This window comes from Phytophthora sojae, assembly GCF_000149755.1.
Source record: "Phytophthora sojae unplaced genomic scaffold PHYSOscaffold_1, whole genome shotgun sequence".
NCBI classification, from domain to species: Eukaryota; Oomycota; class Peronosporomycetes; order Peronosporales; family Peronosporaceae; genus Phytophthora; species Phytophthora sojae.
This window is the reverse complement of record NW_009258115.1, coordinates 5,098,761-5,109,682: the sequence shown is the minus strand read 5'-3', so window position 1 is coordinate 5,109,682 and position 10,922 is coordinate 5,098,761. Positions and strand designations below refer to the sequence as shown.

At 54.5% G+C, this 10,922-nt stretch overlaps 3 protein-coding genes across 3 annotated transcripts in view; 2 read left to right on the top strand and 1 right to left on the bottom strand.

Moving 5' to 3' along the window:
* The window catches only part of PHYSODRAFT_476632 (hypothetical protein), a gene marked incomplete at both ends in the record, with an annotated part of 6,334 nt that extends 2,073 nt beyond the window's left edge, over nucleotides 1-4,261 (top strand). The window contains 2 exons of the mRNA XM_009516966.1: nucleotides 2,937-4,064; nucleotides 4,160-4,261. Of these exons, the coding sequence (XP_009515261.1) occupies nucleotides 2,937-4,064; nucleotides 4,160-4,261 (1,230 nt within the window). The remainder of the gene's footprint in view (nucleotides 1-2,936; nucleotides 4,065-4,159) is intronic.
* A 461-nt stretch (nucleotides 4,262-4,722) lies between these two features.
* On the top strand, nucleotides 4,723-8,475 carry PHYSODRAFT_308964 (hypothetical protein; the record flags this gene model as incomplete). Its single annotated transcript, XM_009516965.1, has 5 exons — nucleotides 4,723-4,950; nucleotides 5,044-5,092; nucleotides 5,169-5,280; nucleotides 5,358-6,067; nucleotides 6,146-8,475. The coding sequence occupies 5 exons, from the start codon at nucleotides 4,723-4,725 to the stop codon at nucleotides 8,473-8,475; spliced, it is 3,429 nt and encodes a 1,142-aa protein (XP_009515260.1).
* A 71-nt stretch (nucleotides 8,476-8,546) lies between these two features.
* On the bottom strand, nucleotides 8,547-10,703 carry PHYSODRAFT_258306 (hypothetical protein; the record flags this gene model as incomplete). The annotated part of the gene is made up of 4 exons (XM_009516964.1): nucleotides 8,547-8,686; nucleotides 8,761-9,821; nucleotides 9,854-10,424; nucleotides 10,466-10,703. 4 exons carry the CDS (start codon nucleotides 10,701-10,703, stop codon nucleotides 8,547-8,549), a joined length of 2,010 nt encoding a protein of 669 aa, XP_009515259.1.
* Between the last annotated feature and the right edge of the window lie 219 nt (nucleotides 10,704-10,922).

The following is a 10,922-nucleotide window of genomic DNA, read 5'->3' as shown; positions in this document are numbered from 1 at the left end:
TGCAAATAGGCTAATAAGTCACGCTGCATTCAAGAACGCACGATGGAAGATGAGGATGGAGCTGCTCCTTCCATCGACGTAACAACACAAGAGTCGAACAATGAGCAGGATGCTGGAGTTGATGAGCTGTCCTTGACCATAACCCCGCCGGAGGCTTCACCAACCAGCCGCAATAAGAGTGAAACAAGTCCGAGAAGTCCAAGGCGCTCCCCTACCAAACAACATGCAAACTTACTCAACATCGGTAGAGTTGCTAACTGTCTTTCGTCCAACTATCAGCGCCGTGTAGTCTGACGATACGAAAAAAACTGTGTTTGTTTGCCGCGCAAACAGATCCTACCGCTACTCTGGCAGCGATCAGTGCTCGGCTGGCCATAGTAATTCCTCCGGCTGAGAGCGAGATCGTTAGAATCAATAGGGAAACGCTGGCTGCGATGAACAATCGAGCCTTGAACGCTAAAACTCAAGGTGCCAACAGTCCAACCGGGCCGAGGTCACCTGGAGGCAAGAACGAAGGCAACTACAACGATGCACCCCCAACTATTTCCGACACAATGAGCATATCAAGTCCGATGTCGAAGGCGGGGATGACTCCAGCCCTGTACGACTCCGTCATCGCTGAAGAATGGGTGAACCTGCACTTGGAGACAAACGGAGGATTTCTCCTTCCTGTCAGCGACATCGCGTCGATGCTGAAAAGTCCGAATGACGACGAGTTGGATGTTGATTCCGAAGCCTTTGCCTTCCGCAAGGGGGGAGACGGAGGTCCGCTTCGTCGCGCAGGGATGGATCGGTTTTCACTGTATCGCATGGGGATGCCGAAGGACCTAGTCGACCGTCTGTATCGTGCACTTTACGTCTACACGAATGGTTTCCACAACATCATTAACGAAATAGCTGCGCACTGCCCTCCGCGCATTGAAAGACACGTGTCTTCCAACGCATGGCTGACGTTCCTCTTGCTGCTGGAGCAGTGTGAGAACGGCAAATACGAAATGGCTATGCTCAAATTCAAGCAAGCGGCCCAGGACGCACAAAAACAGCTTCAGGATGGATTTCAGCGGGAGCGACTCGACTTAGAAGCCCAAGTCCATCTTGTACAAGCAGCACTGGAAGACGAAACAGCGAGAGGAGCAGAAAAGAGTGAGCTCATTCGAAGGCTGGTCACCGAAACGACCGAGTCAAACCTCAAGGTTCGCCCTACAGCATATAGTTTACTTGCCCAAGAATTGTTGTTAACGTGTGATGCTCTACGTTTTTGATAGATTGCCGACCAACAGCAACAGATCGCAGCTCAATCGGAGCAGATTCGACTGCTGAAGCTTGAAGTTTTGGTCCATGAAGACGAAGAGAAGAAGCTCAATGAGTTTCTGGATGACGCTCGAAGAGACTACGAAGTCGCTAACTCCGAGCGGTTGAATGCCTTATCGGAACGGTTTGCCCTGGACGAGGAGATTCGAAAGCTATCTGCTCAACTAGAGCGGGTGGAAGCCGAGAAGGCAAATTACGCGAGGCGAATGCACGAGACGCTCTTCATGAACCAGGATCTGCGAGCTAACAACGACCAGCTCAAGCAAGACGCCGTGGTACTAGGGATGGATAAAGAGAAGGTGGCTGCAGAGAAGCAGGGTCTACAGGAGCAGGTCGAAAAGGCTCAAGAGGAAATCGGTCGTCTCCTGGAATTAAAGATTCAGGTCGACAAGGAGCTGATCGAGAACCAGCGTAAACAAAGTCACCTTGAGGCGCGTCTGCAGACGATGAAAGAGCAGTTTGATATCGAAGTGGAGAATGGCGTGAAACACCAGCGAGAAATTGCAAGACTAACAGCTCAGATCGATGAAGAGAGGGTCCAGGTGGGGGTGCTGGAGGCGAAATGCAACCTCTTGACGGTTGAAAAGCCCAACACCGGGATGCGCGCGCAAGACAAACTGCGTATTGAACGGCTTCTGAACCAGAAGATGGAGCTTGAAGCGATCGTTGAGGCCAACAAACTCGATCGAAAGCGGGACGAAGAGCAGATCTGGAACCTGCGGTCGTCTTTAGAGTCTCTAGATGCGGAACTGCAACATAACAAGCGCGTGTACTCGGCAGGACAACAAGCTTTTTTGCATTCAGAACGCACCTGTGAACAATTGCGACAACGAACTCAAGAGCTGGAGAAAAATTACGAGAAGGCCAAGAAGAAGTGGGTGTTCTCATTACTTCGCTTTGTTTGTATTGATTCACAACACTAATTCATGCATGTGTCACGCAGTGTGGCTTCATTGAAGGAGCGGTTCAAGATGTACGAGACGACATCGAAGGAGCAAGTCACCAAGCTGGAGGTGGAAGTCAAAGTCGCCAACGCGCGACTTCGCGAGATCACGTACGTGAACCGCGACAACGTCGCTCAGATCGACCAGTTGGCCAAATCATTATGAGTTGCGGAGAAAGAGTCCACAGTGTTGAAAACTCGCATTGAGGAATCCGAGCAGCACGTGATCGAGCTCCAGACTGAAAAGGAGGATTTGCAGCGCAACAAGAACGAGCTGGACATCGCAACTTCCACCTCAAGGAACGCCTTCAACCGCTTTATCCTTTCACTTCAAAACATGTTGGTACTTGTCAAACTCGACGAGTTCCCTCTGGATGAAGCCATACGAGAGCTGCTGCAAATGATCCAGGACACCTTCGGCGAAGAGCTGTGCCTTGACAGTATTCTCGCGGAAGACGACAAACCGATTGATATTGAGCTCGAGGTTCAGGAAGATGTCACGGAAGAAGAGCAAGCGAGTCGACAGCGGCGAGCTGCAGCTCGTCGCAAGGGAATCATTAGTATTGAAGGATTGGGTGGCACGGACGACGAAGACGAACTGGATGACCAGGTAATACCTGAAGTTTATCCAACGCCTACAACGAAGGCAGTCAGCCAAGCCGCAGAGCGTACGTCCTCCCAGCGCGAGATCGTCCGCATGAGTCGGTTCAGGAAAAGCAAGCTGGACCATCTTGTGAACAAACTGCAGCGTGATATAGCGCTCAAGGCAGACTTGATCGCGAATCTGGAGATTGTGGTGTGCGAGCAATCGCGAGAGATATCGCACCTCAACACAACCACAAGGCAGCAAGCGCGCGTGATCGTCCAGCACGAATGTCAAAAGGGAATGCTGCATTCCGATCTGGAGATGACGACGCTCATGCTGTTCAAAGTCCGAGCCGAGAAACAAGCCGTAGAATTTACATTGGAGCAGGTGCGAATCGACCAAGTACTGCAAACAAACCGAGCGTTCCAGGCTGAAGTGGCGCTAGCTACTGTCCGACGCGAGTTCGACATGCAAGTGATCGTCAACGAAGACCTCATGGGCAAGATCTGGCGCAAGTACGAGTACGACCTGTACATGATATCTCTACGACGGAACAAAGAGGTCCAAGCTACAGTCACGATCACGGATCAAGGCAGTCAGACGTTTGTACCGCAGCGAAACCCAGCCATGGAACGCCCGAGGATATCATCGCTATACATGCCGACGGATGCCACGGGCGAATCGGAAAGTCTGCTCCAAAAGATCAACAGAGCGACTCGAGAACTTTTACCTGGAGTTGCGAACGAGATGGATCTGCACTTCACCGTGGGGAAGTCGAGGCGGTCACCAAAGCACAAGCAAAGTCTGGTGAGGCCTCTCGCTTCCAGTCCACGTAATAGTCGTTCGCAGCTCCGAGCTCAAGCCAGTCAAGACGAAAGCAGACGGCGACATCCCGGCAAGCGTCGGAGTAATATCTCCACCAGCAGCGAGGCCGGAACCTCTACCTTACCTCTACTGGACGACAATAGCGGCGTGACATCGCCCCCAATGCAACTGGTTCGCCACGTGAACGAGTTCGGCACTCGCCAGAACGTCCTCGTATCGCCCACCCGCCCACCGTTCTTCAGCGAGCACCCATCCAGCCGCTCTACCAGTGTCGACGGGATATCGCCTCGCCCTCCAGCGCTGCTCAATACTCGGAAATCAATGCCACGCAAGCTCAGTGCTGGAGGTCGACGCTCTCCGACCAACCACCTCCAGCTCGACACGCAGTTCGAAGAGCGGGTCGAGTCCGCCGAGTACCCCGCTCGACCATCAGCGCGCAGCCCCATCATGCTGCCACAGGCACGTCAGGCGCCACCGACCAACAGCTCCAGCAGCTCCAGCACGCTGCGCTACAACCGCAGCTTCTTGCGAGCCGGCATGGAAGTCCTGCGCAATGCCAGATCGAGCGACAGCCCGCTGCTATATCCAGGCAGTGACTCGGAGTCCGAGTTCGACTACGACTACGACTACGACCCCGCGCTCAGCCCCAGCAGGCTGGCCGCTGCAGTCAGCGGATACAACCGCGAGCAGATCTCCCTGCAAGAGGCTGCGTGGCAGGCAGAAGCTGCTCAGTCGCCTCGACGGTCTCCAAGGCCGGAAGCCGATAGACAGAGTGATATGCGGCCCAGCACGGAGGTGGACGAGCAACTGGCGGCGCACGACCAGCGCTCGCCATTCACGCCCGCGGTGTTGTACCCCATCCTGCCGAACCAATAGCGCTACTACAGTAGAGTGATGATGTTAAAGGCAACTTCAACACTGCCAAACGAGCCAGCTACTGGCTCGTTTGCGAGTCATACAAAAACCAAGTCACGGCTTATGTGGCCCACACTAGCGCGTTTTACCGCCGGCTAGAAAACAGCCCAAGCGGCAGTGCAGTACCAAGGGCGAGTCGAACATGACGGACTTGGTGGCGGCCGTGGCCCCGGCCTGCTCCATCACGGACGACTCGGCCGGCTGCTACACGGCCTCGTGGTACCTCATCTGGGACCAAGTGCGCTACTGGCTGCTCATCCAGGTGCCGGTCGTGGCGCTGTCCATCGTCTACGAGTGGCTCGAGCTGGCCTCGCACCGCTACGTCGAGCGGCTCCGCAAGCTCTGCGACTCCCCGCTCACGAACGTCGTGGTGCGCAGCGATGCATAGTGTGCAGTAGTACGCTAAACGTATTTTTTGGGTCGATGCTGATGTGTTTCTGTCGTTTCTTCGTGGTTGAGGCAGAACTACCTCGTGCAACTCGTCACCAGCTTCTATGTCTGCATCAACTGGGGTGCGTGGGGACCTCATCTGCTGCTCAATTGTATTATTTTACTTAACTTTTGTATTGTCATTGTTATGTTTTATAGTTGTGCGAGGTGGGTCGCTGGCGGTGAGTTTCTCGTCGTGGTCGGTTGAGTCGCTCTTCCTGATCGCGACGGGCGTCGGATACGGCATTCGGTGGCTGGCTGCAAAGAACAAGTGGGTTTAGAACAGTTTACTCTATTTCATGTAGTTTTAGCTGCTGAATGTTTTGTTTTTTTACATTTTTTTGGTAGGGTGACATTCGTATTGCAGCTCCACAACCTGTTCGACTTGCTGTCTGTGGTTGCCCACTTCGCCATTTCGATCCAGACGATCGTGGTGGGGACTAAGCGCCTACGGTCGTGGCTGGATTTCGGATTTATCCGCTCGTACGTCGGCTATGTGGTGGTGGATCACTTGTTCACGAGATACCCGAACAAGACCTTCTTCTCTCAAGTGCTGCTCGTCGTGTTCAAGGCTCTGTGTCTCGTGTTCTTCTTCGCTGCAGTGCTGTTCTCGCTTGAGCAGCTTGGAGAGCTGCCGCACACGAACAGTTTCCTGCTCCATGTGTATGAGTGCAGTAACGAGGACGGCACGGAGACGATTCTACGAGCAACGAACGAAGGCTCCGAGGCGTACCCGAACTGTGACGAGACGTGGAGTTTCTTCTCGTCCATTTACTTCATGTTCGTGACGGTGTCGACTGTGGGTTACGGAGACTTCTCTCCACACACGGTGCTGGGCCAATTGACGGTGTGCGTGATCATTGTGTTTGGTATCTATACGTTCGCGAACGAGTCGGCCGCCTTCATGACGCTGTACGGAGACCAGCGTGGAACTCTTGTCAAGTACGACGGCTCACGAAACACCGTACATGTTATCGTAACAGGAAACCCGTCGGTCGCACAAACCAAAGATTTTATCCGCGAATTCTTCCACCCTGACCACGAAGAGGCATTCCAAGGTCATGACAGCGACACTGAAGATGACGATGAAGGCAAGAAGAAAACTAAAAGAAAGGCTGGGCAAAGTACCACTGAAGCCTCTCATTCGCACAGTGACATCCCCTTGAAAACCCACGCTCGGTACGGCAGCATTCATGAAGCCTATTCCGCGATGGAAGAAGGAGAAGTGAACGAGAAGAAGCGGAATGTCAAGCCGCTGGTTTCAAAATGGATGCGCCGTGGCGGGAGTCTCATTCGCGAGACACATATCGTGGTGTTGATGCAGTTCGACAAGGCTGGTGAGAACGCGTCGTACCAGCGAGAAGTGATGGACTTTGTGGAGCAGAACCCACGGTATCACAAGCGCGTGTTCCTTGTGTATGGATCACCCCTCCGCGATACGGATCTGAGGAACGCGCAGCTTGACCGAGCGATGGCTGTATTCTTTTTACCCGACAAGTACTCGGATGACGGCAACAAGGAAGACGCCGCCACAGTTCTTCGAGTACTCTCAGTTTCCCAGCACAAGCAAGAACACACGCAGTTGTTTGCCATGCTAGCGAACTCTGACAATCGGACTCTTCTGGAGGCGACTGGCCTTAGCAAGGAGAATTTGGTGTGTGCGGACGAGATCCGACTGGGTCTGATGGGCCTCAGTTGCAGATGCCCCGGCTTGTCCACTGTGGTGTCCAATCTGATCACTAGCCGCAGTGGGGAACTTCCGAATGTGCCGCCAGAGCAAGCACATTTGGTGAAGCCGTGGGTGTCCGAGTACATCTCCGGTGCTGCCAACGAGATCTACGCTTGCTGCTTGACCAAGCATTTCCACGGTATGAATTTCATCCAAGCCACCATGCACATCCACAGGCAATCGAATGGGCTAGTGCTGCTGATCGCGGTTGAGTCGGATGGAGAGATCGCGTTCAATCCTGGTCGGTGGTATCGCATTGCTCCTAGCACCAAGGCTTACCTGATTGCCGAGTCGATCTGCGCGCTTGAACCTTTTGCCGGTACACCAACGATGAGTACCGTCGCGGCATTATCCTTGAACATGGCACTATTGCAGAGCCGCGGAAACTTGTTAAGCAGAGCTCGTCGGGCGAAGCACAACGTCGAAAGGCGTATCCCCAAGGACATTCGTGAGTACATCAAGCGGTGCGCTGCCAGTGATGATCCATCGCAGATCCCGTCTTCTCCTTCGCGCCAGTTGCTTGCAGGTGGCGGTCACATCGTCGTGTGCAGTAACATCGGAAACGAGAGCGGAGGCCAACGCTCTGTCTCAAGACTGGTGAATTTCCTTCGACCTCTACGTGCGCCGCATATTGAACGGGTCGTCCCAGTTGTGATTGTAGACGCTGGCACTTTCGACAGCGTGTCGTGGCTGCAGCTGAGAGACTTTGGCGAGGTGTACCATGTCCACGGCTCTCCGCAGAACCACCACGTTCTTGCCACTGCTGGGATTTACACCGCGTCTTCGATTGTTGTCCTCGCCCAAGGCACCGAAGCTGGGTACGACGATTCCAAGGCCATTTTTAACGCTATCCTCGTCAATTCGGCGCTGCAGCGCAGCAAAATCTTCACGATCATCGAGCTCCGAGATGTTAGCAACAACCGATTCCTGGATCCAGTACCCAGCTTCGGGTCGTCTCGGAAAATCCAAGGCGGTGCCTTCATTGGCACAGACGACGAGTACGATGTGAAGTCGAGGTTGTCGAGTCACCGAGGTCCGTTATCGTCTGCCGGTGTTGATAGCGTGCAGTACAGCCGCGCTTCAACTGTCACGAAGAAGCGCAACTGGGTGCAGCGTAAGTCGGCGGTGTTCATGCGCGCGCTCTCAGCTGTGAACACGTTTTTCCTTGGTAGTTTGAGAACTGCAGCCCAGCAAGTGAGCACGTATGGAGCTGAATCGGACGATTCGACGGCAGCAACCATCGAAAGCTTGTACAATGGCGACAACGGCGACACGTTCTTCCAAGAACGCTTCATGAATGGCGCGCTGTTCCCTTCCTACGTCGCCGACGACTTGTTGATCCAGAGTTTCTTCAACCCGTCGCTGAACATGTTCATCCGCAAGATTCTGGATGGAAAGAGCTGCTTCGTGCTCTACGACGTCCCGAGAGAACTCCGTGGGCGGCAGCTGCTGTATGGGGAGCTATTCGAGTACATGACGTCTGGAGTCGCGCACACGCTCCCGATCGGGCTGCTACGCGCGAAGGGCGGACCCGGAGGCGCGCCTTACCCATACGTGTATACCTGTCCGTCGTCAGACACAATCGTGTATGCTGCGGACAAAATCTTCGTGCTGATCAATGTGATGGCCATCAACCGTCTCGCCAACAAGCTGCAGCGGCGCTTCCGAGCTCGCACCAAACCCTCCATGACGCTGGCAGACCTCGTCGAGAACATTTCTCGACCTTCCCAACTGTAGGCATCACCGTGAGTACTGTACTGTGACAACAAAGTTTCTGCTTGATTAGCATGCTTTACTCAACTTGAAGCCTATGTCTGTGCCATTCGCTCGACCAGCATGTCAATTTTCCGCTGAAGGTCACGGTTGAGTTTTTCCAGCTTCTCCTCAACTCCAGTGAGGCGAGTTGTGACGCCCTGGATCTCCGCCGTGGGGGTTGAGCGGCAGCTATCTCGAATGGAAACCGTGGACACCCCAGTGCTCGTCGCTGGCTCGAAGCTGCGGGGCTGTCTAGCTTGCTCTTACCTGAAGTACCGCATTGACACAGAGCCAACGAGACGCGCTCGCCAGGCTTGCTGCAGTCGCCTTCCTCGCTCTCTTCCTCTTCAGCGTCGTGGCAGATTCCAGCGACGAGATACTTCAGCGTGTTCGCACACTCGAGCTCCGTAGCGTCGGGGAATAGCTGCTCCAACTTCTCCACAGTCAGCACTGTTCCAGGCGTCAACTCGCAGCCGAATTCGACGTCTTGGGAGTTGCTGAGTCTTGCCAGAAGCTCCTGTCGAAGTCTCTTGGGTCGGATCCGTCCCCACAGCACCACGTCACGGCGAGGCTTGATCCCCAGACAGCAGCTCGGCAGCAGGTCGATGAATCTTGTCGTGAATCCCATCATCATGTTGACGAAAACCCTCCGGCATCTCCACCACTTGGTTCGCTCCTTCTTGAGCTTCTCTGCGTTGTACGCGTCGATCACGATCGCTAGCACAATGTTGAGCAGCACGAACGTCTCGAGCACCATGAAGCTCCAGTAGAACGTGACCGAGTAGTGGATGTCGCTGATCACGCCGAAGTCGAACATACCGAAGAGCATGTTCACACAGGTCGTCATCGATACCAAGAGCGACGAGAATTCGTGCACTCGATTGCCGAACAGTATGGCGCCAGATACGGCGAACGCCATGAAGATCACGAAGAACGTCACGGCGAAAGTCCCGCACCAGCAGATCGCCTTGGTTATCGACCGACTGAGCACGCTCAGGCCATTGTGGTTGCAGAACGTGTTGAGAACACGCAGTCCCTGGATGAACACCGCGGCTGAAGCCAAGATCCGTGACAGTACCGACAACCGTGCGATGTAGTTGAAGGACGCGATCAAAGACCTCAGCGCGTTGTCTCCACTGCGACTTCCGTTCTGCAGCTCCTCGATTTTATTCATGAACACTTCATCGGTGATCGCAAAGTGCGTGATCAGCACCGTCACGTAGAACGCGTGCACCATTGGCCCTCTCAGCACGTCGATCGCCATCCAGCCATCGGGGAGTGTGCACTTGCGAATAATCTCCATGACGCTCTGGTGCGCGAACTTGTGCCTCGACGAGTCTGGTAGCGCCGGATTGCGTACGTTGTGACGGTCATGATTAGCATCCACGGGGAGAACCACAGGACGACGAGAGCGTCGATGACAATCCTATGAGTGTTTGGATAGTGATCTGCGAGTGTCGGTGTGGTCGTGAAGCTTGACTTGATGTAGCCACCCGATTTGAAGTCGAGCTTCAGCGTTGACACGACGTGGCCCGGGATCTCACTGTTGAGAGTGGGAACAGTGATCGCCAGCTCCTTCGTCGAGGCATTCAGCCAGTCTCCCTTCTCGACCAGAATCTCTCGGGCTTGGGGTGCGGTCTTGTTGTACGCGATCACGAAGTCATACGTTGTGGTGTACTCCGAGTCGTAGCAGCTGCCGTATAGACCACGCAGGAAGGCCTCCGTCTTGCAGTCGCGCTTCTCCATGCGCGTTACGTCGAAGCTGACTCCCCCCAGCACTTGGTTGAACAGGGATACCCGACCCCATTCATTCCCTGGCAGGCCTTCACCATAGGCGTCTTCAGTCACGAACTCTTGAGGCACAAAGGTGTCGTTGATCCAGTCGAGGATGTCCGGGATGGTTTCGATGTTGAGGAACTTGACGGGCGAGTCTTCGGTGACGGTGTCACCCCCGGAAGTCGCCAACGCCGACAAGACGGCGTGTGCGTGTACATGGTTCGAGTCGGGACGTGCACGAAGACGGCGGCGATGAGAATGGCGAAGGAGAACAACGCCATGGCGATTCGTCGCAGGTCCCACGCGTGGTGCGAGTCGTGCCACAAGACGTCCAACGCATCGTGGACGGAGATGGCTGGGGGCGGAGGGTCCCTCTTCTTCACAGCGCTGCATGGGTCCGGCGACAGGATGACGTACATATCCGTCCACGGCATCTTGGAATTAGTTGACTGATACTGGAGGCGGGTCGAGTGTCTTGAGCCTTGGAGAGTGAATTGAGAACTGCGTTTGGTTTTGCAATTCGAGTTTGAGGCGGATGCGGTGCCGTAGTTCAGGGGTACCGCACTGGATTCCATCGGTTATTTGTCGACGTACTCGAGAAAACACGAACGTGGGACGTTAAGCGAATTCTGCGTAGGATATCACTCAGCCAA